Raw genomic sequence first — 17473 nt, forward strand, 5'->3', positions numbered from 1 at the left:
TTGGAACCATATATGATCGTTTTATGTTGTCAGAAATGTTTGTGGGAGGCTTGAGTTAATGAAACTGGCGCAAGTTGTAAACCGGTAAATTGGTCGTTTAAAGGCAAATTGGATTGTTCCGCCCACCCAATTGGACTCTTGGAGGGTATTAGAGACCATGGTAAACATTTCAGCCGTTTTTATTTACGGGCGAAAAAAAGTCAAAATTCAAAATTTGAAGGCTATATCCACGCTTTTTGAGAATTTTTGGAGTTTTCGGGGCCCGATGTCTAAAAGTCTTGAAATTCTATGCAATACATCTCGGAGTCATATAATGTCGTTTGGAACCATATATGATCATTATTTGTTGTCATAAATGTTCAGCTCAAGTTAACAATTTACGGGTTATAATCAGGTTGGGTCATTTCCAAGTGGGGTCATTCTCGGATTCAAGTCGGGTAATGTTCAAGTCAATAATTTGCAGTTTACAATCAGGTCGGCTCATTTCCAAGTCAGGTCGTATTCGGGTTCAACTAACTATAAATAGATAATCATAATTTTTTTCAACCTAATTATTTCCTTTGACTATAATATATATGGCAATATACTAACAAACTATAGTTTATAATTTAGGAAGATAATTATCTCTTTTGACCATACAACAAATATATACTATATTTAACTCTTAAATTTGAGGATGATGCTCCTTTCTTTTGCTGGCCCAGGACCGACTAGGTCTCCCAAGACAAAATGCTTTGATCAACAATAATAAGGTGGTCTAAATTGCATTTAAGGTAATTTGAAATCGGGTCGGGAACAATTTGGGTTGAATTTAGGTAGGGTCAATAACAAGTCGTGTTGATTTTGAGTCGGGTTAGTAACAGACCGGGTTTAATTTTTGGGTCGGGTTAGTAATAGGTCTGGTTAATAATCGGGTTTGAGTCGGTGTTTCGGTTCGGGTCAACTTTTGATAGCTCTAGAGGTGATCATTAGGTGGGTCGGGCCGGATTCATGCCGGGCTTAATTTTGGGCTGGAAATTATGTGCACAAACCCATCCAAATTACTTGAGTTGTGCAGGTTTTTCGGGTCAATTTTGGATCATGCAAAAAAAAACTAAAAATGCATAAAATTGCTTTTTTAAACCCGTCCAAAATTTTCAAAAAAACTAATCATGTCAAGATGGGCTCCTTATTATCAGGTCTAATCTAAAGGTGTCAAAACACGAGCTAATTTGAATAAATTCAAGTTATTAGTACTGACACAAAAATTTAGAATAAATCAAATTTCAAATAGAGTCAATCCTACCCAACCTCACCAAACTTGGATGACACAACATGAAGACATATCACATATGGACTTGAGTCTTTCCTGAGCCATTGTTTTAATAAATTTACATGATACCTACAAGTCTACTCGTTAGTCATCCTAGCCAATCCCAAGACACGTGGGAACCATTTAGAGTCTTCTTTACTTTTAGGAGTGTGCTTAAGGTATCACATTGTTATTGTTAAATGTACATTAGTTTATTTAACTATAGACATGTCAAATTTGAAGTAACAGGTGTCTTGGCTTAACCAAAACCATAACTTTTACAGTACTTTTGGCCAAATATCTGACGGTCTGAACACTTGAGCTAAGGAAAAGAACAAAGGATCCTTACCCAGTTACCCCAAAGTAACTTACCCCCCATGAAAAATATGCCTGGTTTACATCTATTTTTTTCAGACTAAAAAAGCAAAGAAAGAAAGAACATAGGCAGATTTATCTGGTTTTAAGCAAGGGTTTACTGTAAAGTATGCCTCATCAAATGTAAGAAACAAAATTTATAAATAATAAAAAGGGCATCAGACATGTAGGCTTGCCCATGCTAAGGATTACTAGCCAATATAAATTGTAGCAATTTGTATTAATAGAGAGTTATTCATTTGTCTATGACAGCTCAGAAATAGCACCAACTTCAGCAGGGTCTAGTACCAAGTGAAGTAAAATTTACACCAGATGCATCGTACACATTCCGAAGCTTCTAGGAGCAACTCAGAGCTCTATAGTTAAAGAAAGACGGTCCCTGTTAGCTTAAAGGGTGAAACTGCAATGTATGCATACAAGAACAAGGTCTCTGGTACACCCTGCCTAAACAAAATCTGGGGAGAACTGAAAAAATGTGGTCTGGTGATGTAACCTAAATCTCAAAAAATGTGTTTCACAAGTTTGACAATGTTCTTTCAAAAAAGTCATTCATGCGTTTCATCTTCTTGAAAACTCCTGCATTCTTCGCAAAATATGACATAGCATTGGACATCATCACATTGATATCATGTTTTACTGCTTTTTCACTTCGATAATAATTGTTTGTCAGCCTAGATCGAACCACATTCAATGACAAAGGGGCTGGAAACCTGCACCCAAAAAACTAAAATAAGTGTGGAATTCAAAACAATCACAGGCAATTTTGATAGACAAATTGGTTTTGTCACACCTCTATGCAAAACTTATATCAGAAAATCTAGACAATCAGGAGTTCTGAGAATGTCAAAGGCAGTGAACTCGCTAACCAGATTGCCTGGAAATTGATGATGAGATCGCATGCTTGGTATCTAGGGATAGGCTTGCTCTTCCCTCGGTGTCTATTATCTAAATGTATTTTTTATTTTTAGGGCTTCTATAAGCTTATGACTGTATCAACACTGCTTTATATTTCCACTTGGTTAGTGTCCTAAGATCAAAGTAATTTTGTAATACCCACACAAATGGATGACCACTATATACTTTCTTGAGGAGAGTTGGTATACACCTGAAGAAAAGCTAAGGGTGAACATGAACAAAGACTTACCGGTTTAAGAAATCTGGCCTGTGAGAGACCTGCTCCAAATTGACCATACCATAGTCCTATAAATTTTACAAATCAAACAAGACAAGGTTATTTCTTTTTCCAGAAATATCATCAATGCATTGACTTCTCTTCCTTGCAGAACAATAATAATTCTAAACATAATCTTTGGAAAGGGAAATGGATTACCTGTCTCCTCCTCTCTAATTTAGAAAGATAATCAAGAAATTTGTTTCTTGTATCAAAATCAATATGCGGAGGCTCCCACCGAAATTCAGGATTGTGCAGTTCCCATGGACTGTGCAACTCAATACCAGGATCACCCAGGTACTGAACAGCATATCTTTCCCATGGACTGTCTGGAAAGTCAACAGATTTTGGTTTTGCATCAACTATCTGACCTTCCCACCAGCTGCCGCCTTCTCCATCTTCATGCCTCCACCATACTGAGCAAGTATCCCCAGGAGTCCAATTTCTACTGACAGCAAGATCATACCATGCTTTCTCAACCAAAAAATCAGGGGCATGAAGCAGCTCTGGAAGAGTCAACTTCAATGGTTTGCCAAAAACACTTGAAGAATCGTCTACGAATTTAAGTGTGAGCTTACAACAGCTCTCCCCGGAACCAGGAACATAGGCATAATGAAGGCCTTCAACCAGGCAGGTCTCAGCATCATTTATCCGTCCCTTCATTGTATTCCAAGGACCTCTTTCATGTGGAGCATATTTTTCTATATATTCTTGATGGCCCTGAAAATCAGTGAAAGCATTAATTTCATAATACAAGTACAGAATCCAAAACAATGAGATATGACTCAATGGAATTACCTGTCTCAAGTACACTACTTCATCCCCAAGCTGGGGAATATAACGATAACCTGGTTCATGCTCAGACAACATTAGCCAAGATATCTTCCCAACAGCAGCATTAGACAGACTTGTACTTGGAGGGCCCTGGCCATCTTCAAAAAAGGTGTCATGCCTACTTCTAGCAGACCTTAGAGATTTATCAGAAATCTTTGATGACTCTGCTGATCTGTCACTCTTCCGCAGCTTCAACGTACGGCATCCTCTTCCAGCTTCACGAGTGCTTGCTTTAATCTCCATAGACCTAGTTCGGCGTACTACATCAGTTTCAGCATCAGGAAAATCAACACCAGAATAGTTCTCATAGTAACCAGTATTGTAATTATTCTCTTCCACACCACCAGCATAGCTAGCTATATATGATGCTGAAGAATCATCAGTACCGCCCAGCTTTTTTATTCCAGTAACCAATTTTAGTCTAGGATTTTTCTCTTGCTTCAAGATTCCACTGGATTTAATCTTGATTCTGGTTGGTGGTCTTGGTACTGGCTGAACAGTCTCTTCCAAATCATGAGAGTTACCATTACTGAATTCGACAGCATTTTCCACAGAATAGCCATCACCATTTCCATTAGAACCACTTTCAAGCCATCTACTACAAGAGGCTTCCACAGGGATGTCGCTTCCAGCAGAACTTGTTTTTTCTAGCAGGCCTTTACACTTGATTGTGACTCTGTTTACACTTTGAGATGGCTTTTGGTCAGTAGCAGCAAGAGGATGTAAATCCACATCCTCGTCGCCAAAGCTGCGCTGCTTGTGATCCGCTGCCTGAGATAAAGAAGATGAAGATTCCAACATTCTTTGGTTATCACTTCTAGACCAGGAATTTTTCGTATCACGGACACTTAATTTAAGCACCAATTTCTTTTTATTTCCAACAGATGTCTGAGCTTCAGACAGCTCAATTGGATCTATTACAGCAGCAGATTCATGAAAGGGAATTTTTTCTCCACCTTGACCTGAGGTATTCTGAAGATCCCAAGCAGGCTCATACACTCCAATTTCAGAATCTTGAGAAATTGATTGACTGTCTGAAGAATCTCCTTCAGAACCATCCTCCTCATCCTCACCAAGAGAAGATGTCTCAGGGATTCTAGAAAATACACTCATTGCATTCCTAGCTGCAGCTCTTTGAGGTCTGAATAGTTGAGCTTTACTAGACGGCTTTTTTGAAGCCTTGCGAACATTCTTTAATTTCTTACCCCTACGATTCTCAGAAGAAGATCTGTTGGAAGCTTCCACACTCTTCCTCTTAATGCGTCTCCCAGAAGCAGTAAACTCAGCCTAAGAAACAACAAAATATCATCCTGAGTAAATTTCAGAAGGAGAAAAAAGTAACATACATCAGGAAAACAAGACTTACTTCCGCTCTCTCATTCTTCCTTTTGGATCGACGAAGGGCGTCTTTATGCCTTTGCTTAACATCATTATTCTCCGCATCATAATCCGTATCATCGTAGGAGCTGGTCCCTAAACTTTCCTGCTCTTTGGCACTGGAATATTCCTCCGCTGCATCATATTCTGAATCTGCGTCATCAGTCATAACTTCATTTTCTGGCTCCCACAGAGCAACATCCAAAGGTTCTGGAATATCAATAATTGCTTCAGGATCTGGCAAAGGCATCATCTGGTAATCTTCTCCTAAGCTGAAATCCGGACCGATAGCAAATCTTATATTAGATGGACGCCACTCTACACCCAGTGCTCCAAGACGCCGGCGCTGGTACATACTTTGATAAGGTTCAGGATATGGGATCATGCCTGAAATTACAATCCGTTTTCTCAACACAATGGGGGCAGAAACAGAGAAGATGCATAATATATTAAATTATTTTAAGCTCACTTGAGTCACAAAGAGGGTCCAAAAGATTTCTTTGGTATGGACTAAACTGCGACTCCTGCATTGTACATCCACAATGACCATAGCGTTACATATTACTTGTCAAAAGTTAGTCTTCAATAAATTAACGTTTACAAAGATAGGTTCTCACAAGTGACAAATCCAGTATAACAAAAGATAAATCTAAAGTAGCGCATTTGTCAAAAAAATAATCTCTTACTTCTTAACCTGAAGCCAACATTAGTGCAAAAGAATGACACGTATTTCAAAGATCATAATATTTAGATATTTCAGAGAATCAACCATAACATATAATAAGCACACGAACACATATATAATGATCGTCTAGTGTATGGTATAATGTGTACAGACTACAGAAAATAACTTTTCTCTGACCTGGTCAAGAACATTCCCTAGAGCATCGCGGATAAGAGGACGATAATCTCCCAAGAAGAACTGTAAGAATAGCAGATGCAATCATCATGATGCAAGCATGTAAATCTTTATTTGAAAGAACACGCAAAGACCAGGCATGATAAAACAACACCTGGTCATATTTGGCATCTTTATGAGATTCCCCTTGCCCGGTGTTTAACAGGTATATCTGGCCAATATCATCTGAGAGCACAATTGATGTCCCATCTCTGATTCACAAACAGCATAGTTTACATCATTGTATGACAGATATAAAGTTGCAGAAATGCAAGTAGATATCAACAAAAAGAAACACTACAAATGATGGATAAAAAGCATGAACTTAATTTTAATTATGAATCCAAGATGAGTTCACTAGAGGACAAGTGACATTGAATTATCACAACCAGATGGAATTGAACTCTTCTGACAAATATTTAAAAATAAAATAAAATAAGATAAACACAAAGTCTTATATGTGGCTGGCCACACCGTGTGGCCAGCCACTATAGGGGTTACTTTGCTAGTGTAATGGGGGTTACTTGATAGTGTTAAAGGGGTTACTTCATCATTGTTATAGAGTTACTCGGTCAGTGTTATAGGGATTACTTAATTGGTGTTACAGAGGTTACTTAATCAATGTTATAGGGGTTACTTTAAGTGGTCACACGGTGTGGCCGGCCGCACACAAGACGAACTGTAAAATAAAATAAAATAAATAATAATAACAACAATAATAATAGTTTTCACTTACGAAGAGAATTTTCCATCAACCAATTTACCACGTCCGATTTCAAATACCCGAACTGGAGTCCCTTCCCATATCTGAAGTTCAAAGCACCAAATAAATTGATTAAGCAAATTAAAAGATGCAAGGAAATTAGTTTTTTTTTTTTTTTTTTTTTTTTTTTTTTTTGGGGGGGGGGGGGGGGTTGTTGGACTTACATCCCAAATTATGGTTTTTCCATCATAACCAGCGCTCATAGCTATCCGAGGATTGAAGGGGTGCACATCTAAAACATATGTCTGAGAATGAGAGAAGATAATTATATCAAACACTTGCGGCAGACCCAACTTCAGTACAAGGGAAAACTAGATATTTCCCATACAAAGCGATTCTGTGGTTTGTGATTAGAATGGAACCCAAGTGTTATCTCTGGAACTGTGTTAACCAGTAATTTACTGGGGGATAGAATAGCTTATATAGCATCTAGAAGTATCACAGTTGATGATTCTAGCTATAAAATAGTCTGGGCTTCACAGCATCCTTTTAAAGCAACCTTCCAAAGATAAGTAACAACAGTTGCACAAAATTCTACTTATCTCCAAAAGTCATAGCTTCCACTTTTTACGCATGCGATGAAATGATATGTTATGTATGCTTACAAAAAAAACTCGTTACAGAAATAATTAGTATCACAAAATAAGTTAACCAGCACTCACAGATTCAGTGTGACCGGTCAAACAATGCACTAAGCTTCCATCTGCAGCATTCCATACGCATATTCTGCAATCTGCAAACCAAAAAAAAAAAAGTCAGAGCAAATTAGATGCTGCTATGTAGGGGTTTTAAGCTAAACGGTTCGGTCAATCATATTCATTTATGCAATTGATAACCTTTAAAGAAGCAGGCAATTTAACTATCAACCTATGTTACTCTGACACCCTGCTGTATGTCGAGTGCCTGATCCTCGACACTTTGACACAATACGACACCCAGATATATAATGGCCTAGTATGAATTTTCATAAAACCTTAAATGTCAAAGGATTCAACACCGTGTCGGACACGACACCCAAATCCAAGCCTGTGCATCATACTTCGCAACTTTTTTAATAAAATGAATTTCATTACATTTGACATATAAATTTATCATATACCATTCTACCATTAAATATTGCTTTCTTCGTTCCCCTAATATTACAACTATTACCATTTTAGGAAGTTTCACAAAAAATTGTAAATTTTAGACATATACAATACTTGCACATTCTCTCTCTATCTCTCTACTTATCACATGGATCCCTATCTTTATTTCTCTCCTCATCTCAAATTCCATGTCTTCTCTCTGTAACAGAGGAAGTACAATAAAAGTCTCAATTACTTTTTTTAAACATTAGAAGTCTACTGATATCAAAAATAAGATAGATTACTAAAAAATGGTTATTTAATTGCTTAATTGTTTGCTAAAACTTGTAACTGTAACCTCAATTATTATTCAAAGAAGTGGAAGCAGACAAATCCACAAATGTTTTCCAATAACACCAGACATTAGAAAAAATTCATTCTGCCTAAGAAACATGTAATCAAGGCAGAAAAATAAAGATAACACTCAGAAGCCTTAACCCTTATTTAATCAAAACAACAAAAAGAAAGTTACCCATAATAGCAGCAAGCACAAAACGATTATCGAGACTCCAGACAATCATATTTACTCCACGAGGAGTTGGAAGGATTCTCCGACGTGGTCCCCCACGAGGTGGTTGTGGAGGCAGTGGTGGAGGGGGTACCTTGAGATGATACGCCTTAGTCCACCGCCCAACTTTTCCCTTTGAGAGTCAAACAATTAATGACTGAAGTTAATTCATGTGTGGAAACTACAAATCATCAAAAAGATATTCTTTACATGTAACAAGAAACACAACTTACCCCCACTCCTCAAAGAAGAGAAATGGCATCATAAAGCATAGAAAACTAAAGCGTAAAAGAAAGTGAGAAAAAACTTAAAGCCATGAACAAAATTTTCCAGATGTAACCCTTCTTCCACTCCAAACTTGTTAGTGCATCCTAAAACACGAACTAGGCAGATTCTAGAAAACTTATTTAAAGAGAAGGCTAATCTAAAAAATTGGGAAACTCACTTGTGAGCTACGCGACCTTGGCACCCAAATGATTGCACTTCCATCACGAGAACATGTTACAATGTTATCATGACTGAACCTGAAAACACAAATAAACAAAAGATCAAGAAAATCCTCTTGGTAGGGTGTTGGGATCTTGGGGCACCGACTAGAACAGTGATTCAAGCTCAATAGCATTTAAAACAGGACTGGAACATGCCAACATGGATCATAACCAGATATCATAGCCACAAGTACCCACCACAAATTTTTGAATTTTAGTGATTGTTCCTCCTTAAGAGCATCACTAGTGACTGATCTTGCAGTAATAGCACAGCCACTGCAATCAAGAAGAGAATTTCTTCAGAAATAATTTCCTTAAAGGTGAATATATTTTTCTAGAGTAATAGACAGACCTAAATTGCACATAATTGACATCATTCTCATGTCCTCGTAACAGATCAATTTCATTATATGGTTGATATGAATCATCAGGACTGAACTTGGGAGCATTCCAAACCTGCAGCAAGAAAATTTAGTATATATACATAGATGCCCATTCGTAATTCAGAAAAATGCAGGATATAATATCAGTCACTAGCTCTAAGAATGGAATATAAGATGGAACCGACGAAATACATTATACAGAAAACATTTGATCCGTTCTTTCTCAAGTTGCGAACAGCTTTTGTATGCACGAAGTTCTAGTGCTGGAAATATCACTATTTGCCATCTGGAATGATTTTTAGCAGTATTTTGGACTGGATCCAGCTAGCTAACACACTTCTTATCTTGGATCGGATGATGACAAGATTTAGCATAAGAAAGTATCTTTTACAATAAAAATTTGTGAAGTAACTTAATATTATTGTGGGGAGCAACCAAACCCTAATCCCAGTTTCAGGTGACTTTAACTTACTTCCATCCCTTTTCCTTCTTTTAAAAGCCCAACAAGCAATTACTGTGCTTTCTTTTACTTCATTCTTTCCCAACATTCATCTTCAATCTTTTTCCTTCAAGCCAACCCTTCCTACTTCACAACCTACGTTTCAGATGATTTGTTGAAATGATCTCAAACCCAAAACCATTCTTAAGAAAGCAGTTGGAGCAATAAGAATGAGTGCTCAAAGGTTTTTAAAACAATAAAAAAAAAGATGCAGCAGGAGAATGATTAGATATATGAAGTTGAGGAGAGTTAAGTGGTAACAGGAGGACAACTTTAAGCAGGGAAGTTGGAGGACGGGCATATAACTCCATATTAACCTCTCCAATTCACTCAATTCCAGTCAAAGTCGCGTATGTTTCCTAAGTAACAAGTTGAATGACTCTCAAACACATGACTATCACAAAATATGATAGAAGCCTGTAAGCTCTAATGCTCCATAAAAATATTGAGCATAAGTAGCTTGCCAGTTGCCAACACATTTCTCCAGTGACTCTATCTCTGTCATCCCTTCCTCTCACCTGACAATTTAATTCTTTCTTTTCCCTCCAGTCAGCTTCTCAACCAATAAAATTCACTACCAGCAGTTACAAAGCCACCACCAACTTGCGGATTCAAAATCTGCCAAAGCCACTAAATGGCATTAATCTTTCTCCTGCTCCAAAAACTTCAAGTTGCAACTTGCAAGTCTTGTAATTTGATTCCACGTGAATAATTTTTTATTTCAAACATTGAAAAACAGCGATTATTTACCATTGAACAGTTAATGATCTTTATTATCTAAAGATTAAGATGTGTATCTCAAAAAGGTCAAATGAACTGGACCTTAAAAGTATATGACAAATTGACAAGAATAGCTGTATAGTTCTTAACCAAGGATATGTTAGGAAATGCACATCAATAAGTGCTGCATGCCAGATAGTCAAACCTAAAACATAAATAGATAGTAAAAATTTACCCTTGCAAAAGTATCAGAGCTACCAGTCACAAAGACGGTTCCATTAGCATTAAATGCACAGCATGTAATTTGATGGCTCTGCTGAGCTGTACCTGCAAATGAGCAGATTTCAATAAAATCACAAACCTCCAATTACAGTAAAATACAAGAAATATATATGATAAACTAACCAGTCCCAGCGTCAGCAGGCTTTGGCACATAGATTCGAGGCTTAAACTGTGAATTCCTTGCATCCCAAATCCTACAGGTTCCATCATCAGACGATCTGCAAGACAATCTCACGTGAGTCTGCTTTAAAGTGAAGTAAATAAAAAATTACAGAATTATCCACTCCTAAAAACTCCAGATAAAAGAATTCGAAAAAAAAACTGCTGTATTAAACTCATCTGGAAATAGAACTTACGACAAAAGTTGGTATGCGGTCCTGGGACTGAATGCAATTGCAGTAACGGCACCAGTATGGCCTTGCAATATTGAAATTGGGAGCCCATCTGGCAAACGCCACTGTTGAATTGCAAAAAAACTAATACTCAGTAACTAATGAAAGTAATGGCCAAGATTACCAAGCTGGAAGTAGGAGACTCACCACTCTGATGACAAAGTCATTTGAAGCTGATGCCACCAAAGCATTGTTTGAGCTAACAGCTAAGTCAGTGATATCCCCCTTGCATAAATAAGGAGTTCATTTAAATTCATCATAAGCATGTCTAATAAATAATCAATTCAAATTAAATTACTTAGGTCCAAGCAAGGCAGAAAGCAGTCAACTCACCTCATGCCCACGGCAACTAGCCAGGCAAAATGCAGTTTCCATTGACCAAATTTTTACAAGGCGATCATCAGAACCAGTAATTACATGCCTGCCTGCTCGATCAAATATGGCTACAAAACAGAAACAGCAATATTAGTTATGTTACAGTCATAATATAGCCCCAAAAATTTACAAAGGTGACATAACGGGAGCAGGATGAAGCCAAATAGATAAACAGTGAATATGCAACAGCTAAAAATACGAATGTTTGAGAGAGATAATGAAACTATGAAAGATCAATTACAATAGAATAACAGGTCACTTCTGCCGAGGTGGATTCAGAGGAAGGAATAATAAACTCACATACATACAGTATAAAGTATAGCTTTAGCGTACAAAACTAGATATTGCCCACTCAAATCATACAAACAGAATCATGTGAATCATTATCTTCTTCACTGTTGTCATGAGACATCACAACTTTACAAGCACACGCATTTCCAATCATATCCACATATATGCAAGCTGTGAGCACAAACTCAAACATGATGAGAAAGTTACCACAATAGACAGCATTCCGGTGTCCTCTAAGCCTCTTTATATTCTGCATCTTTTGCACCATAGTTGATGGCTTCGCAATGGCATAACTAGCAGCATGTATCGATGGAGCACGATGGTGTCGGGTAAAGCCCCCACCGATGGCCCTCAAATGCAATCCATGTACTTGATCAACCTGCATATGAGGCCAGCACAAGTAACGCGGCAGAAGCTTGACTTGTTTATCCACTGAATTTCTATCAACTGAGAGCAGAGACCATCACCATAAACTTATCGGTCAAGCATTGAACATAAACGTTTTACACAATAATATGAGCCAAAAATTAACATGCCTTCGGTGCAATAAGTTGTTTCTTGTGAAGAACAGTTCACCTCAAAACTAACAATTATGGTTCCAGTAAAAGAGCTAATGAAATGTTTAGGATGTCAGATATGACAGCAATATCTTATAATAGCAGTATATAATTTTCAAGGCATGAACAAAAAAAAAAAAAGGCATTCCCTGGAGAACAAAATCAGGTCTGAAATTTTCTCTGTTTTCAAGTGGATAAGAAACAAAATTTGAGCCTTGGACATGATTGCATAATGACACAAACACAAATTTCCAATGTTAACCAACTACTGTATTAAGGATTATAAGTTTCTAAGACATGATAGTCTTCTACAAAAATTGTAAGATGAGCTGATGCATAAGAATTAAGACATAAGGTGGGAATAGAATTTCAGTTCCACACAGCCACAAATTCTCGCAACAAAATCAGACAAACTATTATGAAAAAGAAATCTAAAAAAAATACAGCAAAGCAGTTTAGTGACCATACAGTTCAGAAGAGAAAAGGAACCAGTTCCCAACAAAGTAGGAACATCAGCAGCATTTGGACCATGGCCCATGCCAAGAGATGGAGAAGGGGAACAAAGCATCAGCTGTTTCAAAAGCCTAACAAAATGGTCTTTTGCAATGTGGGAATACCTGTTCACAGGAAAGGGTGGAAAAACACTCAGACCTCAAGCCGCAATCTATAGAAATCAGTAACCTCTAAATAACAAGATATACAGTTAAAAAATTATTTAAAAAGATAATATATTGTCTACTATATCAGTAAAATTCACATGTAAATTTCAATAACCTTACATTATAATATAACCTCTTATCCAGAGAGAAAACATGAATAACTTTTCAACCAAAAACTGAAACATTCGACAAAACCAGTGATCTTAAAGATAACCATTTTTGCTGCAGCTCATCATTTACCATTACACTCATTTCCAGCCTGAGCCTCCATACATACTACCTCGGTTTCATAATGTTTTTAACATTTACTGTTTGAACAAAAAATTAAGGCAGGAGAGAGAGATAGTAAAGTTAGGTGAGTGGGTGTAGAGAAAGATGGATACAGTAAGAGAATGTAAATAGATGGGTGGGTGTAAGAAAAATGGTGATTAAGTAAAAGTGGAAAGGTGTAGTTATTGGTGGTAAAAGGGTTTGCCAAAATGGAGTAAAGTAGATACGGAGTATGCTAAGATTATTATGGAACATATAAAATCGGACGATGTTAAGAACATATGAAACTTATGTAGTGTTAAATATATTATAATTTCACCACAGATGGACATTCCATCCTAACTTCAATGAAACATGGCTTCAATTGGTAATGTTTCTGGCCTCATCAAAAATACGCTCTTGATCTCCGGATTCAAAAATGAAGATAACGAATGTTGGTATTATAATACTTACAATAAAATTAATACTTCCTCAGTTTTCGTTAGAATGCAACACTTTGACTTTTACACTATTCATATACTCCACTTTGAGTCTTTGACTAGTTTTTAAAATTTTTAGTAAGGAAAAATATTGTCATGTGGGATCTTATTAGATTCATCGCGGTTTATACTTTATTAATATCATTTTTTTCCATATTAGTAATAAAAGATACTAATGATTGAAAGAACTCATTGGCAAACGTGCAATGAGAAGTGTTGCATTTAAAAGAGAATAGAGGAAGTACTAGATTCACTACGTGTTATATTGATAAAGCGTATTTAACCAGATTCCATGTGAAACCCTTGTAAAACATATAGCAGGCTAAACGCAAAGCAATATTGAACTATTACTCATGTACCTATATAAAGTAAAAACAAGAACAAAAGTGGTAATAGAAATAACGAAGATAACTAATGTTGATATTATAATACTTAAAATAAAATTAATACTAAATTGACTGAGCATTATATTGATGATTGTATTTAATCAGTTTCCATGTGAAACCCTTTCTAAAAATATATAGCAGGCTAAACGCAAAGCAATATTGAACTATAACTCACGTACCTATATAAAATAAAAATTACCACCGATAATGGTAATAGTAATAACAAATATAACCAATGTTGATATAATAATACTTACAAAAAAACTAATACTAGATTCACTATGCATTATATTGATGAGTCCATTTAAACAGTTTCCATGTGAAACCCTCGTAAAACATATAGCAGGGCAAAAACAAAGCAACATTGAACTATTACTTGCATACCTATGCAGAAGTTTCTCAAACGTCAAAGGAACTGAGACACCATCATCATTCTCTTCCCCACTTTGAATCCCAGATCTTGAATACCAAGCATGATACCTTCTGGGTAAGAGCTGATGCTCCATAAGTTCGTTCGACAACTGTGCAAAAGTTTTCTGGCATGGTCCAGTTGATAGAAATTGCATGACCAAAAAGTATATTTCCCTAAGATCAATATCAACATCACCTGCAACAGCATGACCATTGACTCGTCCTCGCCCTTCAGAGAGAGAGCTTTCTGGCACTCTATCAACAACAACAGGGCCAGTAACTCTCTCCCGCCCTTCAAGGTGACGATTATCTGCCACCTTCTTCGAAATATTCGACGTTTTTAAATGAACAGAAGACATATAATCAGTGGATGTATAGTTTCTAACATCCATGATTACATGACCAACAAAAACCACCTGAAGCAATCAGAAAGTAAACTCCAGTCACAACTATGAGTATCAAACACCTTTCAGATTGAAATGATATTGAAGGTCTCTTGTAAATAAATTTAATGCTTTAACTATTATCAACTAGCTCAAATTAAACTTTACAACTTTAGCTTTCTCTCAAAATTTGAAAGTTTCATACTTTAACCCTCTAATTAATCCCAAGTTAGCAAAAAATCCCACATAAATTTCGTTCAAATAATCACTAGAACAAACCCTAATCAATTCAATACTTTGGTTAAAAACTCAATGAAACAGAAATTCAAACTACCCACAAAAAAAATTGAACGATTTACAACAAAACCAAATTGAAAATGCAAAAATTATCAAATGGGTAATTACCTAATTCACCAGAATCGTTGTAGAAAACCCAGAACAAAGGCAAATTTGGGTGTGAAGAAAAAGAAGGGTTTCCGGAAAACGGGGGTTTAGGAGAGAGAAAATGAAGGGTATTTTAAGTTCAGGTGATGGTGGTACGAATTTCAGGGCATTGCAATTTTTGGATTGTGTTGTAGGAAGAGGGAGAACAGTAAACAACGATTTTTGTCGAAATCTGGGATTTGGGGCTAATTACGATGGTGAAATGAAATAAAAATAATAATCTTGATTTGCAAATGAATTATTTTCATTGAAACATGATTTATTTACATGACCAATAATTATCTTTGTAACATACTAGGAATTAAAAATGATCAAAGTTTCCATATGAGTAATCTCAATCCAAAATGATCTCACATCCAATACGATTTAGGTATTTAAAATGATCAAAATTTCCCTAAGAATAAAATCTTGATCCAATATGATCTCAAATTCAATAAGATTTTACGATTTATCATTTCTTGATAAATTGTATGAACGGTATATTCATTTCGATTTTAAAACTTCCCGTCTTGCACAACCCCAAATTGTTGCAAACTTGCCATAAAAAAAGCAGAAATTTACAAATTACGTAGTGTATACACTGTATAGTACTAAATGTCTAAAAAAATAAAAAAAATATATAAAAAATCAAGCCATAAAAGATTTATATTGTTTCAAAAAAAATTATATTGTTTTTATGTCTTCCATACTCAGTACACGTAAACTAACATTAATTTATGAGCGGATCATGTTTGTAATGAAATAAATTTTATAAATTGTACTATAAGAGTAGATTTATAGGAGTCAATAATTCATAATCCTTAAATAGACATTGAAATCTTACCATCATGCTAATTTACAATGCCAATAATTTGCATTTCTTATGTGGTACTCCGTCGTAAGCAAATGCAATATGTCGAATATTTGTAAAAACTTGATTGATTCGAGTTGCGTTTTTGCACCGTTGAATGAAAGCACTTTATCACTTAATTTTTAAATGATTGTATATAGATTAAGAATTTTAGATTTAATCTTCTTTGGTAGTTGGTAATAACTTCAAATGTATTTTTTTTTTTTTTGTTTTTTGGACAAATAGTAACACCTTAATTTTTATTACAACATTTTTATGAAGAAAAAACATATATCTATCACAACGCTTCTGTAATCGTGACTACAAGTTTATACATTAAAATTTTAACCACTAAATCATTCAATAATTGATGTTATCTTCTTAACATGATATACAAATAACTGAAGATATATCGCCTAAGCCTAGCTAAAAACTAGTTAGTATATGATATCCTTTTTATTTCTCTTTTTATCACATGAATTCCCTCTAATTTTAGGGTTATGCATTAAATCTATTCTTGGAAATTGTATAAAATTAGGAATTCATGACAAAAACACGCGTAAATCAGTGTAATTAGTGTTTATATTTTATTTTAGGGTTATGCATTAAATCTATTCTTGGAAATTGTATAAAATTAGGAATTCATGACAAAAACACGCGTAAATCAGTGTAATTAGTGTTTATATTTTCATGATTTCTTAACTATTTACAATTTTAAAGTGTAAATTTAATGCTTATATGTAGCCCTAAGGGCTATATATAGCATTTTCCCTAATTTTATTGTGTTATATGAGTTCTTAATTATTCTCTTATCTTTTTTTTCGCCTCTCCTCCTTTTTCCTCTTTTCTCTCCCCAAAACCCTAGCCTCCATTGTTGAATTTTGAAGGGGCTTCAAAATCGATGGAAAGCCTCAATCCTTGTTTCTTTATTGTTTTTTTTAGGTTTATAATAATGCTTCCTCCTTTTGGGAGGAACTTTTCTCCCTCGAAAGAAAGGGTTTCCGATCTCCTTCGAAAGACAAGGTTTTTTCGACCTCCTTCGAAAGACAAGGTTCATCTCCTTTTTTTGACAGAGAAATTTCTTTTGAATCCATGGTAGCATTGGTGAAAGAGTTATCAAGTTTTCGAATACGAACAGATGAATCAAAAGGAAAACATCCTCACGGCTACAAAGGATCGTTAGATTGTCTCTCCAACAAGGCTGTAATTTTCAGCGATATAAGCGGGAGATGCTCCACAGTGCAAGATATACTCGACGATCGTAGTTTTTATGAAGGGAAA

General features: G+C 35.8%; 1 protein-coding gene across 2 annotated transcripts; it reads right to left on the reverse strand.

Annotated features, from left to right (window-relative positions):
- Positions 1 to 1838: 1838 nt before the first annotated feature.
- Positions 1839 to 15598, reverse strand: LOC110733049 (PH-interacting protein-like). 2 transcript variants are annotated; one of them, XM_021913067.1, is made up of 24 exons: positions 15325 to 15598; positions 14510 to 14952; positions 12800 to 12948; positions 11982 to 12221; positions 11442 to 11551; positions 11256 to 11333; positions 11073 to 11173; positions 10840 to 10934; positions 10670 to 10761; positions 9185 to 9288; positions 9031 to 9108; positions 8790 to 8868; positions 8309 to 8477; positions 7372 to 7442; positions 6874 to 6954; positions 6683 to 6753; positions 6062 to 6158; positions 5911 to 5970; positions 5518 to 5572; positions 5038 to 5435; positions 3636 to 4958; positions 2997 to 3557; positions 2811 to 2866; positions 1839 to 2376 (listed from the first exon to the last, which is right to left on the reverse strand). In XM_021913067.1, the coding sequence occupies exons 2-24, from the start codon at positions 14926 to 14928 to the stop codon at positions 2181 to 2183; spliced, it is 4683 nt and encodes a 1560-aa protein (XP_021768759.1). In that variant the 5' UTR covers positions 14929 to 14952; positions 15325 to 15598; the 3' UTR covers positions 1839 to 2180. The 2 variants fall into 2 exon arrangements, with proteins under 2 accessions (XP_021768759.1, XP_021768760.1); XM_021913068.1 differs by lacking the exons at positions 14510 to 14952; positions 15325 to 15598 and having other exon boundaries at positions 11982 to 12153; positions 12800 to 12882.
- Between the last annotated feature and the right edge of the window lie 1875 nt (positions 15599 to 17473).

This window comes from Chenopodium quinoa, unplaced genomic scaffold (assembly GCF_001683475.1).
Source record: "Chenopodium quinoa cultivar QQ74 unplaced genomic scaffold, ASM168347v1, whole genome shotgun sequence".
NCBI classification, from domain to species: Eukaryota; Viridiplantae; Streptophyta; class Magnoliopsida; order Caryophyllales; family Amaranthaceae; genus Chenopodium; species Chenopodium quinoa.